We start from the raw sequence: 18036 nt of genomic DNA, 5'->3' as shown, positions 1-18036 counted from the left end.
TTGTTTTGTACAAAAAAAGTGTTTATGGGTATACTGAAACCAAGCTTTATTTGGACATACTTAAAGTGTTATCCACACTTTTATAAATAAACACTTCTAATAAACAGTTTTACTTTGATTTAACAGAAAGGTTGTTCACAAAAAGCTTCACAGAACAGGCGGAACCCAGCGAAGCTTATGAACTATGATTAATAGTGGCTTAAACAATCAATTACCTACAGTTACACAATTAAAGCACATTTTTCTGTTTCACAGCATTCATACATGGGCACTTCGCCAAGGACTACGTAAATGAACAGAACAGAGAAAAATAAGAATTCGATTATGAAACATCCCATCTGGAAGGTAGAAAGAATCCAAATGACCCCTGCCATTGTGTGTGGATGACAGTGTGCAAAACAGGGCTATTGAATGGAAAAGATGCAACACTGCACTTCTAAATGGGCTGAATATTTTCCAGACTCTGAGGCCATCAAGCAGATGTGCTACTGAACGCCGGATCTCATTGTTGCAGCACACAAACCACTGTAGGAGTCAAGCCTCTTTCATCTGAACACAACATCATTACAGCAGCTCAAAGTGTCTGATGGGATGTTCAACTGTGACTGAGACGATAGCGTGGAGAAGACAGCTGGTAATCTGCTCTCAGAGGAACCTTCTGCTAGTCACATACAGTATCAAGCGACTTCCCATAGGGTTTACTGAATTTTTCTGCCCTCTTCTGATTTATCAGATGTTCTGACGTTAATGACAGTGAACCAGGATAGTGAGTCACATCACGTTATGTATTGCGTTTAAAAAGACTGAAGCTGCAGAGCAAATGGAACTGATGGATTGATGAAATCTTGAGGGCTGACAGACAGACAGACAGACAGACAGACAGACAGGCAGACAGAGATAGATAGATAGATAGATAGATAGATAGATAGATAGATAGATAGATAGATAGATAGATAGATAGATAGATAGATAGATAGATAGATAGATAGATAGATAGATAGATAGAAAACATTATACAAAACATCTACTTTTGTGTTCCACAGAAGAAAGAAACCCATTTGAGTAAAAAAAGATTAACCTTTGCTGTATCTTGTGTAAACTATCCCTTTAAAAGATGGAAGAAATTGAAATACATTTTGTTATTCCTCACATTGCTATGTGGCTATTATACTTTGACAGCACATGAGCCATGATGGTCGCATGAAAAAGCATCATAAGAGATCTGTCTGGATTTCTGACAGCTTGCATTTTGCATTTGTGCCTGATTAAGCAGTTCGACAACACTAGAATGTTAATGAACAGTATGAACCATGGGACCCTCACTCAATTACGTCCTTAACAGTGTCTCTGAGACGAAAGCTATACAGAGGGATTCTGCAGCCCACCTGCTTCATTAACAGATACTCTGGAGGAAGTCATGCAGGGAAGAGTTCACAATGTACCTCTATAATGCAGTATATACAGCACGTTTGAAAAAGGAGACAACCTTCCAATGGCATCATTAAAAATAACTTTTAAGTTATGAAAGTCTCCAAAGAGGCTGCGAATCATATTGACATAAAGTCTTCAACGAAACTCAGTCTTATAAAGTAATGGTATTACTGCAGTGCCTGAATAATTTAGTGAAATTACCTTCATTGACATTTAACAAGGAGGTTCAGACAAGGTCTGTCTGATTTATAACTGCAGGGCAAAGGTCATTGCCTTCTCAGCTGGAAAACCACAGGAAAGAAGTCCTTAGGCTGTATTTTAGCCCAAGCTCAAATACAGCTCATAGGCTCAAAACTGCATCTCCCACACAAGCACCATATTCTAAAATGAATATACTATAAATATAATATAAAAAAGAAATATACTTCAAGTTTGTTTTATTAAGGAATGTTTGTGTATATTTTGCAAGTATACTTTGTAATGAATACAGTAATATCAATGTATTAGTTGTAAATGTACTACCTGCTACACCACCATAACACTCAACACCGGCATACCACAGGGCTGTGTGCTGAGCCCATTTCTCTACTCCCTCTACACCTACTACTGCAAGCCTGTGAATGAATCAAACTCCATCATTAAGTTTGCAGATGACACCACGGTGATTGGCCTCATCAGAGACAACGATGAGATTGCCTACAGGGAGGAGGTACAGCACCTGGCCTCATGGTGCACTGACTATAACCTGCTCCTTAACACCAGCAAGACAAAGGAGCTCATTGTGGACTTCAGTAAGAAGAAAGGAAGCATGCATGACCCCATCCACATTAACAGTATGGTTGTTGAACGTGCCTCCAGCTTCAAGTTCCTGGGACCTCTCCTGGACTACAAACACCTCCAGCCTGGTCAAGAAGGCTCACCAGCGCCTCTGACACCCCCCACACCACACACACAGACTCCTCACCCCTCTTCATCACTACATCTGATTTATTTATTTATTTACAAACACGCAAAAAACAGTAAACTTGTTATTACTTGCACTACTTTCTGTTCATCCAGAATACAGAGTAATCCATTTGAACACTGAAGTATTTTCTATGCACTTTACTGTCCTTTGCACTAGTGTAAATGATGTTCATATGTTCATAGTTTCAGCATATAGTGTACATACACTTTTACATAATCCAACTGTATAGTATGTTCATAGTACACCTATCTGTATATCATGCTGATAGTATTTAAAATCTAATTTTTATATTATTGTTCATTGGTAACATAATGTAGACCTTGTATGTTCTGTACTTACTGCTTATTGCACTTTTGGTTAGATGCTAATTGCATTTTGTTGCCTTGTACCTTGCATGTGCAATGATAATAAAGTTAAATCTAATCTAAAAAGAAAAAAACAAAACAAAAAACTATTTCAATACTTCTTGGGACTAACTTTTTACCATGTTTTAATTTATAACAGTATACTTTTAAGTCCACTTTAAATATTACAATCGTATTATAAACATATTCCATTCAAAACTGCAATATTTCTACTAAAATATTAAATCATTTTTATTAAAATATTAAAACATACTAACATCAAACTCTACTTAAATTAACAATGAGCATCAAGTTTCATACACTTTACATCATATATGAGGCTCAATTTCAATGAAGATTCTTTCTTAATAAAAGGCAGCTTTCTTTGTAAGCCAGCTCACTAGGTTCTGGAACAGAGCCATTATAACACTTCTTGTTTGAGCTAATAAAACAAATGTGACTGTTTACTGAATCTCAGTAAACCTAAACTTAATGAACTACAATTGGAAACTGCTCAAAATCACAATAAGAGATTCTGAAACCCTCTGTTTTGAGTAAAAAAAAAAAAAAGATTTATCAGTATTGAGTGAGAGTGTGAAATCCCTATTTTCCTATGTGTTTACAGATGCCATCTTTTATAAACGAGGAAAGAATAAAACACCAGCCAACAGACGTGAGTCATTTAGTCAAGACTCAGTTCCACTGACAGCCTCAGACATTTATCCTCATATTTAATGTGTTACTTATATTTGTCTAAAGGTTTGAGATGTGTGTAAAGTATGAGAACTGAAGCCTCACTTTCCTATCATATTCAAACCCAGAGGGCAGAATGTCACATCTCCAACTGGTTTAAAATAAGAAAACTCAACATCAGCTGCATCAGTCTAATAGGCTTGTGTTATTGGCTGAATAACTGAATATGAAGGGCTGTGGCAGCATCATTTAATCTGAGAGGCTTAAATGAGATGAGAATTTAACCGTGATTGAGTGTCTGTGACATATAAACCCCATCGCTGGTGGGTAAATCTACTAACAATCCACTGCTTCAGTATCTGACATTAAAATGAGCCAGTATAGAGAGAGAGGTGGTCCTGAGCCCTAGAGAGCCAAAGGATAAACTTATACAATAAAAAACAGAGCCTGTCGTCCACTAATCAATTCTCTACAGGCAGTTGGAACGAGCGACGAGACACAAATGTGATTTATCAGACGTTGGCACTTTGCCACTAGCTTGAATTATTAGAGAACAGACAGACCTTTTAATACATGTCAGAATAAGCACTGGATGAGGACTGATCTAATGCATTCACAATGAATGTGTCAATCAATATGACAGGTGAGCATAAGCCCCGCCCACTCTGGCGCTCTGAGCTTACCTGAGTTAATCTACCGTATTATTCGGACTATAAGTCACACCTGAGTATAAGTCGCATCAGTCCAAAAATATGTCATGACGAGGAAAAAAACATATATAAGTCACACCGGACTATAAGTCGCATTTATTTAGACTAGGGGTGTAACGATTCACTCGTTTTCTCGATGCATCAATTACAAACCCTGACGATTCATATGCATCGATCTTGAAACATGATTTTTGAATCGTGAATCACCGATCTTGGACAGTAATCGATTGAAAATGCTAAGAATCGAATGAATCGCGATTTCTATAGCGATTCAATGCTTTCAAAATGTATACACATTAAATTACTACACGCACGAATTAATGGAGACCTTGAAGAGTGTTCGTGAATCGTGCCTCTTATCTGTCCTTCACGCGCTCCACTGTTTACCGACTGAGACTGTCACAGGATTGCGCTCGCGCTCCATTCGTCTCTGACGCAGCTGACGTGTGATCTATAGGACTTGTGGCCAGTAATGCTAACGTGAAGTAGTTTTACTTTTCTGTAGTTTGTCAATGGCTCTCTGCATCTTACCGACAGAGTAACCGGAGCCATCGACAGCTGAGTTTATTGCATGGACGGAGCAGAAATGTAAGTGTCTAAATCATACGCACAGATCCATTGAATGATAAATGTTTTTAAACAATGCGGATGAACCGAATATACGAAGGAAACTTTTAAAATTAACCACAGCATTAACAACGACCTTGAAATAAGAGCGCAAGATTTATGTGATAATCAGATGCATGAAAGTAGCGTTTGTTTCATTAGCAAACAGACATCTGGCGTGTTTTCTCTCAGAATCATTCGCTGATGGAGAGGAAAAGTTAAATAGAGATGAAGATGTTTTCACACTGAAAGAGAAGCGATCTCGCTCTCATAGACGTGCCAGGCTATATCTGCAGCTAAACTGAATAAAAGTAGAATGAACTGATGAAACTAAAAAAAAACCCACAAACAATTTATGAATGATGCAGTGCTAATTGACATTTATTACAGTACAGAAACTATAAAGTATATTTTCTACCTTATTCTGTGCAGAAAATTTAAATAATTGCTAATTAAATGTAGCCTAGTATATAAAACAATCATACAATTGCCATTAGGAAAAAAATATCGATTACAAATGATTGATTATTGTCCAGCAGTGTATTTGATTTATTACAGCTAATTAAAAGTAATTAAAAAAGAAGATAATTCCTTTAAAAACAAAAATAATAATAATAATAATTATTATTATTATTATTATTATTATATAGGCTACATACATAAAATGATTGTATTTGACATTTCTGTCACTTCTGAAATTATGGCTACGCCCCTGGTGTGACAAAATGTTAGCTTATACATAATACTCTTTAAGCTCTTTTTTAAAAACTTGGCTTACATACATTTTTACGTATGCCATGTCGCATCATTAAACTAGCATTTAACAATGGACAAAAGTTTCTCTAACCATAAATGCTACTGTAATTTCCCCCCTGACTAAGCATTTAAAGAATTTAGTAGAAGCATTTAAATAATCCCGTGAATGCACTTAAAGAATGCAGAATCGAATCATTATAATCTAATCGAATCTAATTTAATTGTGAATCAAATCGAATTGAATCGTTCTAAATTTGAAAAAATCGTTCTTGAATCGAATCGAAAACCTTTGAATTGTAATCGAATCGAATCGCTGCCTTGCCAAAGATTCACAGCCCTAATTTAGACCCAATAACCAAGAGAAAACATTACCGTCTACAGCCGCGAGAGGGCGCTCTATGTTTTCAGTGTAGACTACAGGAGCACTGAGCAGCATCTCTGGCAGCATAGAGCGCCCTCTCACGGCTGAAGACGGTAATGTTTTCTGTTAGTTCATTTCTCTTGGTTCATGTCAAATTAATTTTGATAAATACGGCGCACCTGACTATAAGTCGCAGGACCAGCCAAACTATGAAAAAAAGTGCGACTTATAGTTCGGAAAATACGGTAGACTGGAAAAAAATTCGCAGTATGCTATTTAAATCTTTATGACAATGATTCCTATGAGAATAAAGCATAGAAACAGTTTAAATAGAAAATGCTGTCTTAATTAAAAACATAAAGATGTAAGAAGCTCCAGAGAGAATTCAAAATGCGTGATGGCTAATCTGTATTTTACTCACTATCTTTTTCTTATATATACTGTTAATAGGTACACTTACTGTACTCTCACATGGACACACTTTTTTTTTTATTTGGACTGACTACATGATTTCAATATTTAATATGACATTTTAAAGGAATAGTTCACCCAAAAATAAAAATTACTCACCATCATGCTGTTGCAATACCGTAAGACCTTCAATCTTTTTCAGAACACAAATTAAGATCTTTGCTCTCTGACCCTCCCATAGGACCCTATTTTAACAATCTAAGTGCGTGGTCTAAAGTGCATGGCACAGGTGCACTCAGGGCATGTCCGAATCCACTTTTGCTATTTTAAAGAAGGGAAAACGGTTGCCGCACTCAGACGCATGGTCTAAACGAGTTGTCCATATTCTCTTAATGAGTAATGGGTGTCTTACTGATGGTTATATGTTTAGGGTGGACCTTCATGCTTACTTTTTTCCCTAAAAATCATATGTTTCCTTATGAATCAAATTATACGAATCTATAGGAAAACATTGTAAAACAGTCTACATTGCATATCAGATGCAGTTTTTATTAAAATAGTAAAAGATACAGGACAAAACATGTATAAATAAAGTGAATTGTAGTCAAAAGACTATATAGTTTTCAGCTTTACAGTGTGTTGTACGCGTACATAAATGTGAATTCAGTGGGATCATTAATGTAATGCAGGACAGTATTGGACATTTTCATTTAGTTTTCTGCCTGTAATCAGCATCATTAGTCAATGTAATAGTTTTAGCCACCACTGCTGCTTCTTTTCAATTATTTCTGATAATAAAACAGGGGTTTATATGCAGAGAACAGTCTGATCTGGGATACCCTCATGAATTTTAGCTCTAAAAATATCATAAAAATAAAACTACCTGCCTGCTTGATCCCATCCCCACTCACCCCCTTCAGGCTATTTATTTTTCAGTTATGCCCACCCTCACTCACGATATCAACACCTCTCTTCACTTTGGTACATTTGCCGCAGCATTCAAGAAGGCTCGAGTAACCCCACTGCTTAAGAAACCCTCTCCAAATCCAGCACTTTTAGAAAACTACAGACTGGTATCCCTTCTTCCATCATTGCAAAGACAATTGAGAAAGTTTTGTTCAACCAACTCTCTATGTTTCTTGCACAGAACACCTCCTGGACAGCAACCAATCTGGCTGCAGAAGTGGCCACTCAACCGACACTGCGCTGCTCTCGGTTACTGAAGCCCTGAGACTGGCAAGAGCGGCTTCCAAATCCTCAATACTAATATTGCTGGATCTCTCTTCTGCTTTTGACACCATTAACCACCAGATCCTCCTGTCCACCCTCATGAAGATGGGCATCTCAGGAACCACACTTCAGTGGTTAAGTTTTACCTCTGTCTCGGAAGGTTAATGTTTGTTACGACCTGCGTTTCTTGTGTTTGCTGTGTTGTGTGTTTGAGTGTGTTCTTTCTCATTCCTCTCTTGGTCTATCTGATCTCTGATAGGATGATAGGATGTCGGCTGATGGGGTGCACAATTGCCACTGGTGGTTGAGACGAGGTGTGGTCTTTATAAGGGAGCCACCGGCAATCAACAAGGAGCTCATTTTTGGTTTGGAAGCGGTTGGGTGGAGAGCTCCTGGATCCCTTCTCCGGCTAATGATCAAATTTGTTACTTTCAAGTGTAGAGTAAAACCTGTTGATCAAGTTCATTCATTCTCAACATTGTGTTTTAAGACATTATTCCTTTCTAGATTTGGTTTGTTTGTTATTTTAGCCTTTGGGACACCCTGGAGAGATGCTCTTTATTTCACTTGTTTGTTTTATAATAAATCAAAATCACCATCACCTGACCAATCAATACTAGCACTTACCTATTCTTTTACACTTTAAAAAATCCTTGCTATATGCACTGTACTAGACTAACTGAGACTTGTCACAGCACTTGTATATTCTTGCTCTCTCGTTGTTCTATTTGCTTCTACTTTGTAAGTCGCTTTGGATAAAAGTGTCTGCTAAATGGCGAAATATAAATGTAAATATGATATAACTGTTTCTGAAATAATATCATGATTTCATGCTCCCTGTGAGAGTGTTTTACTGTATAAGGTTCAGTGTGAGTTCAGGAAGAGGTGTATTATCTGTGCAGAGATGAGAGATGAGGGAATTTGTTCCCTTTTTTCTTCTCCCTAAAATTAAGTCAAAAAGTGAATAAAAACAAAAAGAAAAAAGAAAAGAACTGCAGACATGTTGTTTTGTCCCGCTCATTGAGCTTTAACCAAAACAACGGCATCTACAACACAATGCAGAGCTGCGATTCAGCAGCACATGGCGAACACGATTCAAGAGATGAATCCAGAACAATACTGGAGAGTGCAGAACATCTCCAACACGCTCATAAATAATCCACCATAACAAAAGACACTAAAACCAAAGGTTCTCAGCAACATAAGAGCTGCAAACAAAAGCCAGTGAAAAATCAGCATATGCAATGAATAATTCCACCATTTCCATTACAATTCATGAGGATGATGCATTTTTGGGCTTAAAGTCATTTACTGAACATCATTTCATTGCCAAAAGAAAAAAAGCAGCTTGTTTGATCTGAGTCTAATAGTCTGCAATGATGCAAATATACAAAAAAAGGTTATTTAACACAAGAAAGACAAGTGAAACACTGTAGGGATATAAAAACAGAGTAAGAAAAAAGAGGAATGAAGGAAAGAAATCTTTACTTTCACACTCCCATTGGAAAAGCTCTTTTTATATGAGCTGTGCATCCAATTCTCCAGATGTCCAATTACATCTCCTGCTGTTCTGCTCTTTTAACTTAACAACTGACCATCGTCACACTTTCTGTTACTCTCTGACTCCTGGAGATGTTCTCTTTCTGCCTTACTTTCAATGAATTCGGCACTGGCTTTTTTAGATGGCGAAGACAGGTCTGAGAGGTGCTAAATTTTATATAATTATGATTCTACAGCTGCCTTATTTTTCTCAGAGGACACTAAACAGCATTGACGGGACATGCTGAGTCAAAACCGGAGAGCTTGTAATGTGCATGATGGTTGAAAAGGAAATGCACCATGTTTAAAAGAGACATCTTCTGATTCATGGTCTGAATCACTGCTGGAACAGATATAGATAAGATGCCTCAAACTGAATGGGTAATTTTCAGGCCTGATTGAAGTCCTGCATCTTAAATGGAGGTTCTGTACTACAATGGTCATGAAATGAACAACACAAGATGTCAGAAAAGTGACTCGAACTGATCCACTGATATAATTTGACTAAATTAGTCCATTATGTATTCTCATTACACACAAGATATTGATACTGCTGCTATATGTATAAAGTCCAGTCATCTTCAAACCAGGAAGATTCAATTTTAGAGACCATAAAACAACTACATAACAGCTAATATGCTCATGTTACTCCAGTAAATGTGTTTTACCTGATGGCAGATCTCATGTACCACTACCATGGTGAGCTCCATCTGATACGAGAAGGAGGAGACGTCAGGATCCAACAAGATCTTCTGCTCCACAAACACACTCAGGCCCCAGTTCTCCATGGCTGCATATGGATGCTTCGGCACTGCCAGGAGATCTGCACACAGTGAGGAAGATCCAAGCTCAATGACAGGAAACCAGGACTATGATACAATGCAGCAACAAGTAAGTGTAAACAAATATAACAAACAGTGCTCAATCAGCTCAGTCAAACCAAACACTTAACAAGTTTTGTGACACCACTGCATGTGATCCATCTTGTTCAATGTAAATGATGTTCAAAATAGGGCTGGTAAGCGATAATTTTTTTTAAAATCTAATTAATTACATGATGTGGTGATTAATCATACATCAAATTAAGCTTAAATTACACCCAAAATATCATTTTAAGTCATTGTTGTGTAAAGCATCAAACAGGCATTGCTAAAAGTAGGTTCAGCAAGAAATATTTTGTTTTATAAAATGTATTACACATAGCCTACTCTTTTGGACCATGTGAGTAAATGATGGCAGAATTGTCATTTTTGGTTGGGTGAACTATAACTTTAATAATTTATTTTCTTAATTTTATTATTATTACTATGACAATATGAAATTATTTCTTTAATGAAATGAAACTCTAAATAATAAACTAAAACTGCCAGTAGGTGGTGGTAAATGTCTTAATGATTAAGTCATTGAGTCATTTATTCATTTATTTGATTCGTTCAAATGGCTAATTCATTCAGGAGTGAAGTAAAGGGTTCTTTATGAATGGTTCATTGAATCATTAGGCTTGTCCGACTTGAAGTGGATCATCACCATCAGATCGACAGTGTGACATCAAAGTAACACAAGAGCTTAGAGAGCAGATGACTCCTTGTGCTTTTGAATCGCTCTCGCGGTACTTTGATGTCATACACTGTTCGGTCTGTGCAGTGCCATTTCAAAGCCAACGCATATGCCGGTAGTTCAACACGCCAAATGGTTCACCAAATTCATTCAAAACGTGGATTAAGTAATGAAATGCAGCTGTGGGTTGCTCGAAAGAGATGAACAGTTCTGCTTTGCCTTTATCTTCTGCTTGGTAGAATAGAGCAAAACAGACAACATTGTTTCTAAAATAACACAATATTAACTTCTTAATGAACTGTTGTATAAGATGAGTATCACATTTGCACTAGTGGGATATTGCACTTAGCCTACTTCTTGTGTGATATTTCTTAACTATGCGATGTAAATATAAGACACAATCTCAAATGGGCGTTTTGCCCCATATCTTGAATTTTTGGGACATTTTCTAGGCTCCATCACACAGTAAGTTGTTGCCCTGCCTCATATCAGTCATCAATCGACTGTATGAAATGGCAGATGATCCACATAGGTCCGGGACGGGGCAAGTGCATCAAATGCGTTAATAATTTTAACGCGTTATTTTTCTCCATTATTAATTAATCTAATTAACGTGGTAAATTACCAGGCCTAGTTATAAAACAAACAAATGTTCTTCTGTACTCCATAACTGTACATCATAGAACAAAAGCTCAAATCCCAAATATCATCTGATGTGGATTATCTTTTGATCAAATGGATTTATCGTCTAATTGCTATAATCAAAGATCATTAAATTTTAAACCCAAAACCAGACACAGCAAAGCAACAAGACACGCAGCTCCATAATCATATTTCCCGCCAAAGATATTTAAAATAGCTCCTTTACTCAAGTCAGTGTATCAGTGACACTGCAGTCTGCGAATCAGCTGTTTAAACGCCTCCAACTACATCAGCCCATCTCAGGAACCATTCATATGCCAATGAGAACAGAAGCAGTTAAACCTCTGGCACTGTTAAATCCACATCTTATAATCAGCCGCAGAGAAAGAGGAACTGTTGAAAGCTGTAACATTATTATCCACCGGGCTGGTGTGTGTGTGTGTGTGTGTGTGTCTTATTTGCATGTTTCATGAATTGGGCTGAAAGCAGCTGCAGAGTTTTGGAAGGAAGCTCCAATCGTCATGGTGAATGATAAAGCTGCAGGGCTGCACGGTGAAAAAAAATCTGCATTAAAAGTTAGTAGCAGGCAGCCGCTTCACTGATAATTCGAGCCCCCATTAGTATAGTACATTCACACATGATTAATATTTCACTTTTACGCAGAAATGATGGAGTGACGAGCTCATTCAAGAGGCAAAGAACAATGAAAACAGCTATGCAAAGGTGAACAACTGAAGATTAAATCAGGGTTAATTGGCCATTTTTAACATTATTTGTGGACGAGAAGCTTGATGCTCTTTTAGTATACATCTAGGTACTTTAACTGTAGTCTAATTTTGAAAAAGTAGGGGACTACTTTTGAAGTGAAGTGAAGTGACATTCAGCCAAGTATGGTGACCCATACTCAGAATTTGTGCTCTGCATTTAACCCATCCAAAGTGCACACACACAGAGCAGTGAACACACACACACACACTGTGAGCACACACCCGGAGCAGTGGGCAGCCATTTATGCTGCAGCGCCCGGGGAGCAGTTGGGGGTTCAGTGCCTTGCTCAAGGGCACCTAAGTCGTGGTATTGAAGGTGGAGAGAGAACTGTACATGCACTCCCCCCACCCACAATTCCTGCCGGCCTGGGACTCGAACTCACAACCTTTCGATTGGGAGTCCGACTCTCTAACCATTAGGCCACGACTTCCCACTTTGAAAGGGAAACAAACATATGTTAATTACTGCAACTATTAAATGTAATTAATCATTATAATCAGGCATATGACCTCCTAAAACATAAACATAATCAATATCACGGGAAAATGCATTTTGTTTACCGAATATATAATGACATTCGGAAAAACACCACCATATCCATGTGTGATATTGCTTTCATACAACGGTTGTAAACTAAAATTTAAAAAGGGTAATATTTAGAACCTACATTGTAGACACAATATTGGCATGTGCTTTCTGTTTTTGCTATGTTAATGAAAATATTTCCTAACGAAACCACAGAAACGTTTTAAACGAATCATTTGAGTTAACGTTTCAATAGATCATTCATAATTGAATAAATGAATCAGCACTTTAAACAAATCAGTTGGTTGAATGATTCAATTACTCACTTGAATGCGACTAGTTCCTGAATGAATCAGTATTTTAAACAATTTATTTGAGTGAATGATTCAATGACTCATTCATACTTGATTAGTTTTTTTAATGAATCAGTGATTTCATTGAATCAGTTGAGTGATTCAATCTCACACTAACTGACACCTACAGACACAACCCACAAGAGTCTGAAAGTCCTAACACTGATGTGATATAATGTATTACGATGTCTCCCATCTAATCAAATTTAGACACCAAAAATGTTACAAATATAGTACATATGGGACCCTGGACCACAAAGCTAGAATTTTATTTTTTTATTTTTTTATGGAGATTTAATTAAAGCTTTCCATTGATGTATTATTTGTTAGGATAGGACAATATTTGGCTGAGAGACAATTACTTGTAAATCTGGAATCTGAGGATGCAAAAAAATGCAAAAAGTGGTCCAAATGTAGTCCAAAATAAGTTTTGATATATTTACGCTAGAAAATGTACAAAATAACTTTACTTAAAATCCTAATGATTATTGGCATTAAAATAAAATCCATTATTTGGACCCATACAATGTATTTTTGGATATTGCTACAAATATAAACCCTAGCGACTTAAGACTGCTTTCATGGTCCAGGGTCACATATATGAATACAGTAATAATTTTGTTCTGTGGTATAAGTACCACAATACTACATACTATAATTGTATCCTAGTTTATCCACAGTCCTTCTGGATATTTTCTATCGTCTTCTGCTGTAAACTAAGCCATTATAAGTCACAATACCTATAGCTGATATGTAAACCTCCACTCTTTTGGATTAAACAGGTTCATTTTGACAGTGTTGTAACATTGTAGAAACCATGATGATGCAAAATTAGAGAAATTCCACCTCTCCCTGTCATTCACTCTTACACATCTGCTATTAAAAGTGTCTGGATGAATCCGTAAGGGGAAGATGAAGGGACAAAACAGAGGGGGTGTGTAGACCAGGGCACGGTGAATGGCAGGAGACACAGTAATGAGAGCGAGAGAAACAGCGAGAAACAGCGAGATCAAAATAAACAAACAGCTTGTGTTTTCAGAGAGCAGAACCTCCACTAGCTCCACTAAAGCAATTATTCATCACGTTCCTCACACCTCAGTCTGTTTCACACAAACACACACACAGCCCAAGGTCTAGTTACCTGCGCCGCTCTTTGAGGCTGTTTTAGGGCGAGCAGTCCTGGGGCGACACAGGAAGTATGGCAGAAGAAGGCGGGAGGAAGTGAACGTGGAGCTTTTTCTCACAGCAGGGTTCAGTCTGTCAACGCACACCTGCTCTCTAGTAACATTCACTTGATAAAAATCAGCTAGACACTTGTCATAGAGAGCGGAAGAAAAGGATATTTGCATCTCTACATTTTGCTTCTCTTGTGTGTTTCCTTCTATTGATCTGTCTGTGTTTATCTATCTATGTGTCTGGCTGCTACAGTATGCCGTTTTTAGCATTATTGTTAATATGTGTTGCTAGTAAGATGTAGTTGGTTATTTAACCTTAGGTTTCATCTCAAAAGAGTCCACAACCAAGTCTTTATGATCTTCTTGTTTATAGATATGACTCATCTCCATCCTTCAATGTTTTGTAAGTGTTGTTTTCACCAGATGAAAGCAATAAGTTTGATAGTTTAGTAAAGGAATAGCACACGTCTGCTCAACAAGACATTATTTGAGGCATCGTTCATGTACAAGTATTTCAGGAAGAGATACACGCTTCAATTTAATACTTAGTGTGTTCAAATCAATAAAAATTAGACTTTTGTATCAACACTTGAAGGGCAGAAATTAAACCATATTTGACATAATCTGTGTTGTAACACAACACCTAGCTAACAAATATCAAATTCAAGCGCAGTTCTCCCCACAGGCAAAGACATTTCCAATTATTATATACTCTAGTTTTTGGACACACATCGCCTGATGTTGTTATGACTCAATATGATTACACAATATTTGTCTCAAAGGAAACAGAGCTCTGAAAGGAAGAAACGCTGAGCCCCAAACCACTGAAAACACTTAATGAAGTTTCTTCATTAGATTACTACACTTAATGGCCATCAAGGCATCTGTGTTTGAAGTAGTTATCCATGAACATGCGCAGTGCTAGTTCTTTTGATGCTAGTTCTGTGTGAGGGCATCCAAGGGCCGTTCATTAGCAACCTGCTTATTCACCCTCAATGCACTAAAAATAAACTGTGAGAAATGGAAAGATACATGAATCTGTTTACTCTGTTTACTCTGGTATACTTAATCTCAAACTGCTGCTGCAGTACAGACAAGTTCAGTGAGGAATTATGACCATAAAAATTAAAGCTTAATGCTCATTAAACTGAAATCAAATAATGCTATTGCTAACTTCACCTTATGCATGCTAGACTTTCATTATTCACTGCGCTATAGATTTCTAATGATCACACTCTGCATCACTAGAAAAGACTCAACAGCTTCAACATTAGACTTTCGTTTAGGAATAAATCTTACAGTAACAGAATAGCAGCACTTATATAGAATCACTTGTATTAAAGTAGTTAAAAGTTTATAGCAACAGCCCAAAAACAATAACAAACTTTCAATCCAGCATTAGCAAAGTCAGCGTTTTAAGCTTTCCACCCTTCAGCTGTTAATGCTATAAGCTCTGTCTTGTTTCTTCTGTTTAAAAGCTCAGATAAGAGTTAAACCGGCCGAAGCTCTGTGCTGGACTGTTCTGGAGTCTGTTTAGCATGTTAGACTGATGTGATGAAGGTCTGCTTACTTTCACACACTCTATCATCATATACATCTACTTTCACCTTCAACAGTCTTACAGGATTACAGTATCGACAGAACATTCATCAAAGGATTAAACTGATTAGAAAATAGATCTGCAGAAGTATATTCTGTGTGTGAAGTGTGTTCCTCTTGTTATTTGACATTAAGATGTTTCCAGTCTCTCGTGGTAAAATTCCCAAAGATGGATTTACCAGAAGTTCCAGCTTTCATCTGTGGTGTTCACATCCATGCTTGATTACAATACAATTCAATTTTGTTAATAGTCTATTTCTGACTATAATAAAACACTTGTCATATCTTGTCAGTGTTCACAGCAGGACATTCTAATGTTTTAGTCCCACCCGCAGTGAAATCTCATTGGTCCAAAATCACAATCCACACCACTGTATATTAATAGGATAGTTCACCAAAACATTATTCTGTCATAGTTTACTCTATAGAGTAAAGTTGATTGCAAACAAGTTGTTTTAAACCTGTATGAGCGTTTTTCGTCTGTTAATCACAAAATATGTTATTTTGAAGAATGTAACCAATCAATTGGAGGTAGCTTTTAATTTTCATGGGAAAACAATTATGTTATAATCAATGGCTGCCATCAAATGTTTTTAATATTTAAGGCTGCAAAATATTTAGTAAAAAGTTTTTAAATAATGCAATATATTAATTCAATTTAAAGTGAATAAAATCAGTTTATATCAAAGTTCTGAATTGATATTTAATTATATTTACAAACAGTTGGTCAAATTCTAACTCTTGCTTGTGTGATGTTGCTAAACTATATCATATGAAAGACAAAAGTCCATAAAGCTGCATTTTTTGAACCCTAGTTTGTTGCTGGCGAAACACAGTGGTTTGTAGCGCAAACAGTTTTACAGTTTACTGCACTGTGGTAAACCATTGTTTTAATGTAGCAACAATGTTTAATAAAAAAAAAGTTAAATTCAAATAAATCCAGTTCTTTGCCAAGCTTGGTAATTTACAGTTCAAAACAGATGTGTTGCTTTATTGGTCAGTGGTGCTGGTATGAATCCAGTCTGCATTTAGAGCAGGTTCAGAGAGTTTCATTAGCAGCTGATCAAACAGACTTTCATGTTGAGGTGTTCTGTTTCTAGTGGTTTCTACCCAGCTAAATCAAGAAGGCCTGATGTGAAATGTTTCCAGACCTTAAAGTCTCTCACCTGAATATCAATGATAAAAATTATCTTCTCAATATGCATTGCTTTGTCTTTAGTTGTCTCTGCATGTGGAGTCTCAGTTTGCAGCTTGGTAATTTGTGCAGTTCTGTTGCCTAATTGGGCCACACATTTCACCTCAGTTTGAAGCTGTTTGACTGAATCACACTGCTGAATAAATTGTTGCAGACCTAAAATGACTGTTTTTATTTCAAACACATGTAATATGTGCTAATTTGTGTTTTCATAGCATGCTGTGACTTCCTGATGAAATCATGATGTGGATTTGTTGAGTTGATCTCAGTTTGTGCTTCCTGCATTCACCTTGACTCCATATTTCTCTCACATTCGTTTTTAAGTCTGTCTTCTTTATTCTTACTTTGTGCACCCAGTTCAAACAGCACTGAATTGTATCTCCCAGTGCAGCATAGAGAAGTCAATACAGGGTCACGACTCCTGCTTGTCAGTTTCTTTGTCTTCAGAGACGCTCAGACTTCTCAGAAACCAACCAAAATCACAGATGGTCTTTTGAAATGTTCTGAAATACAGAATGTCGGCCCTTATTTAACACTGACCTTCATTAAGCTCAGGAGCACATGATGCTGAATAGGAAGAGAGAGGGATGAATCTGAGTCTCTGTGTGTTCATGGTAAAGTGAGGGACTCGTTCTCGGTCCACAGCACCCCTGACGCCCTGCGGTCTGCTCTCACATCTGAGCGCTTAACACAGGCAGCGGGGCAGAAGAGAGCAGCTCTTCACGGAGCTGCAGTGGTGCCTGAGGAGACAAGCCTCCAGAGAGGGTCAAACAGATGCTCTCAGCTCGTCTCATTATCACACAGTTCACTCCACCTCTCCATGACGCTCTGTGCTTGTCTCACACATTCACTAACGACTTTTTCCCTCTGTTATCTCGAACTTTTCCTCCCTTCAACGAGTCGACTGCTTTACTGGAAAGTGTTAATTAAAACTGACCTCCAATAATCCATTTGACAGCTTTAATACTCAGGATTAGATTTCTGTAAATGGTTTGGAATCAGTCTAAAGCAAGTGCATAATAAAATTTTATAGCTCAGAGTTGCTCGTTCATAGCTTAAGTCTTAATGAAGTACTTAGCTTCAAGTTTTAATTAGGCTAGTCTCAGAAAATTCATTAGGAGACCTAAAAGTAGATGCAAAAGAGACAATGTTGATGAGAAATTAGAGTGTGGGG

General features: G+C 37.2%; 1 protein-coding gene across 1 annotated transcript in view; it reads right to left on the bottom strand.

Moving 5' to 3' along the window:
- LOC132105890 (thyrotropin-releasing hormone-degrading ectoenzyme-like) overlaps positions 1-18036 on the bottom strand; it is a 144285-nt gene that overhangs the window by 76490 nt on the left and 49759 nt on the right. Inside the window, exon 4 of the mRNA XM_059511371.1 lies at positions 9717-9871. Coding sequence (XP_059367354.1) covers positions 9717-9871 — 155 coding nt within the window. The remainder of the gene's footprint in view (positions 1-9716; positions 9872-18036) is intronic.

The sequence above is a fragment of the Carassius carassius genome, chromosome 26, assembly GCF_963082965.1.
Source record: "Carassius carassius chromosome 26, fCarCar2.1, whole genome shotgun sequence".
Classification (NCBI taxonomy): Eukaryota; Metazoa; Chordata; class Actinopteri; order Cypriniformes; family Cyprinidae; genus Carassius; species Carassius carassius.
This window is presented reverse-complemented; position numbering and strand designations above follow the sequence as displayed.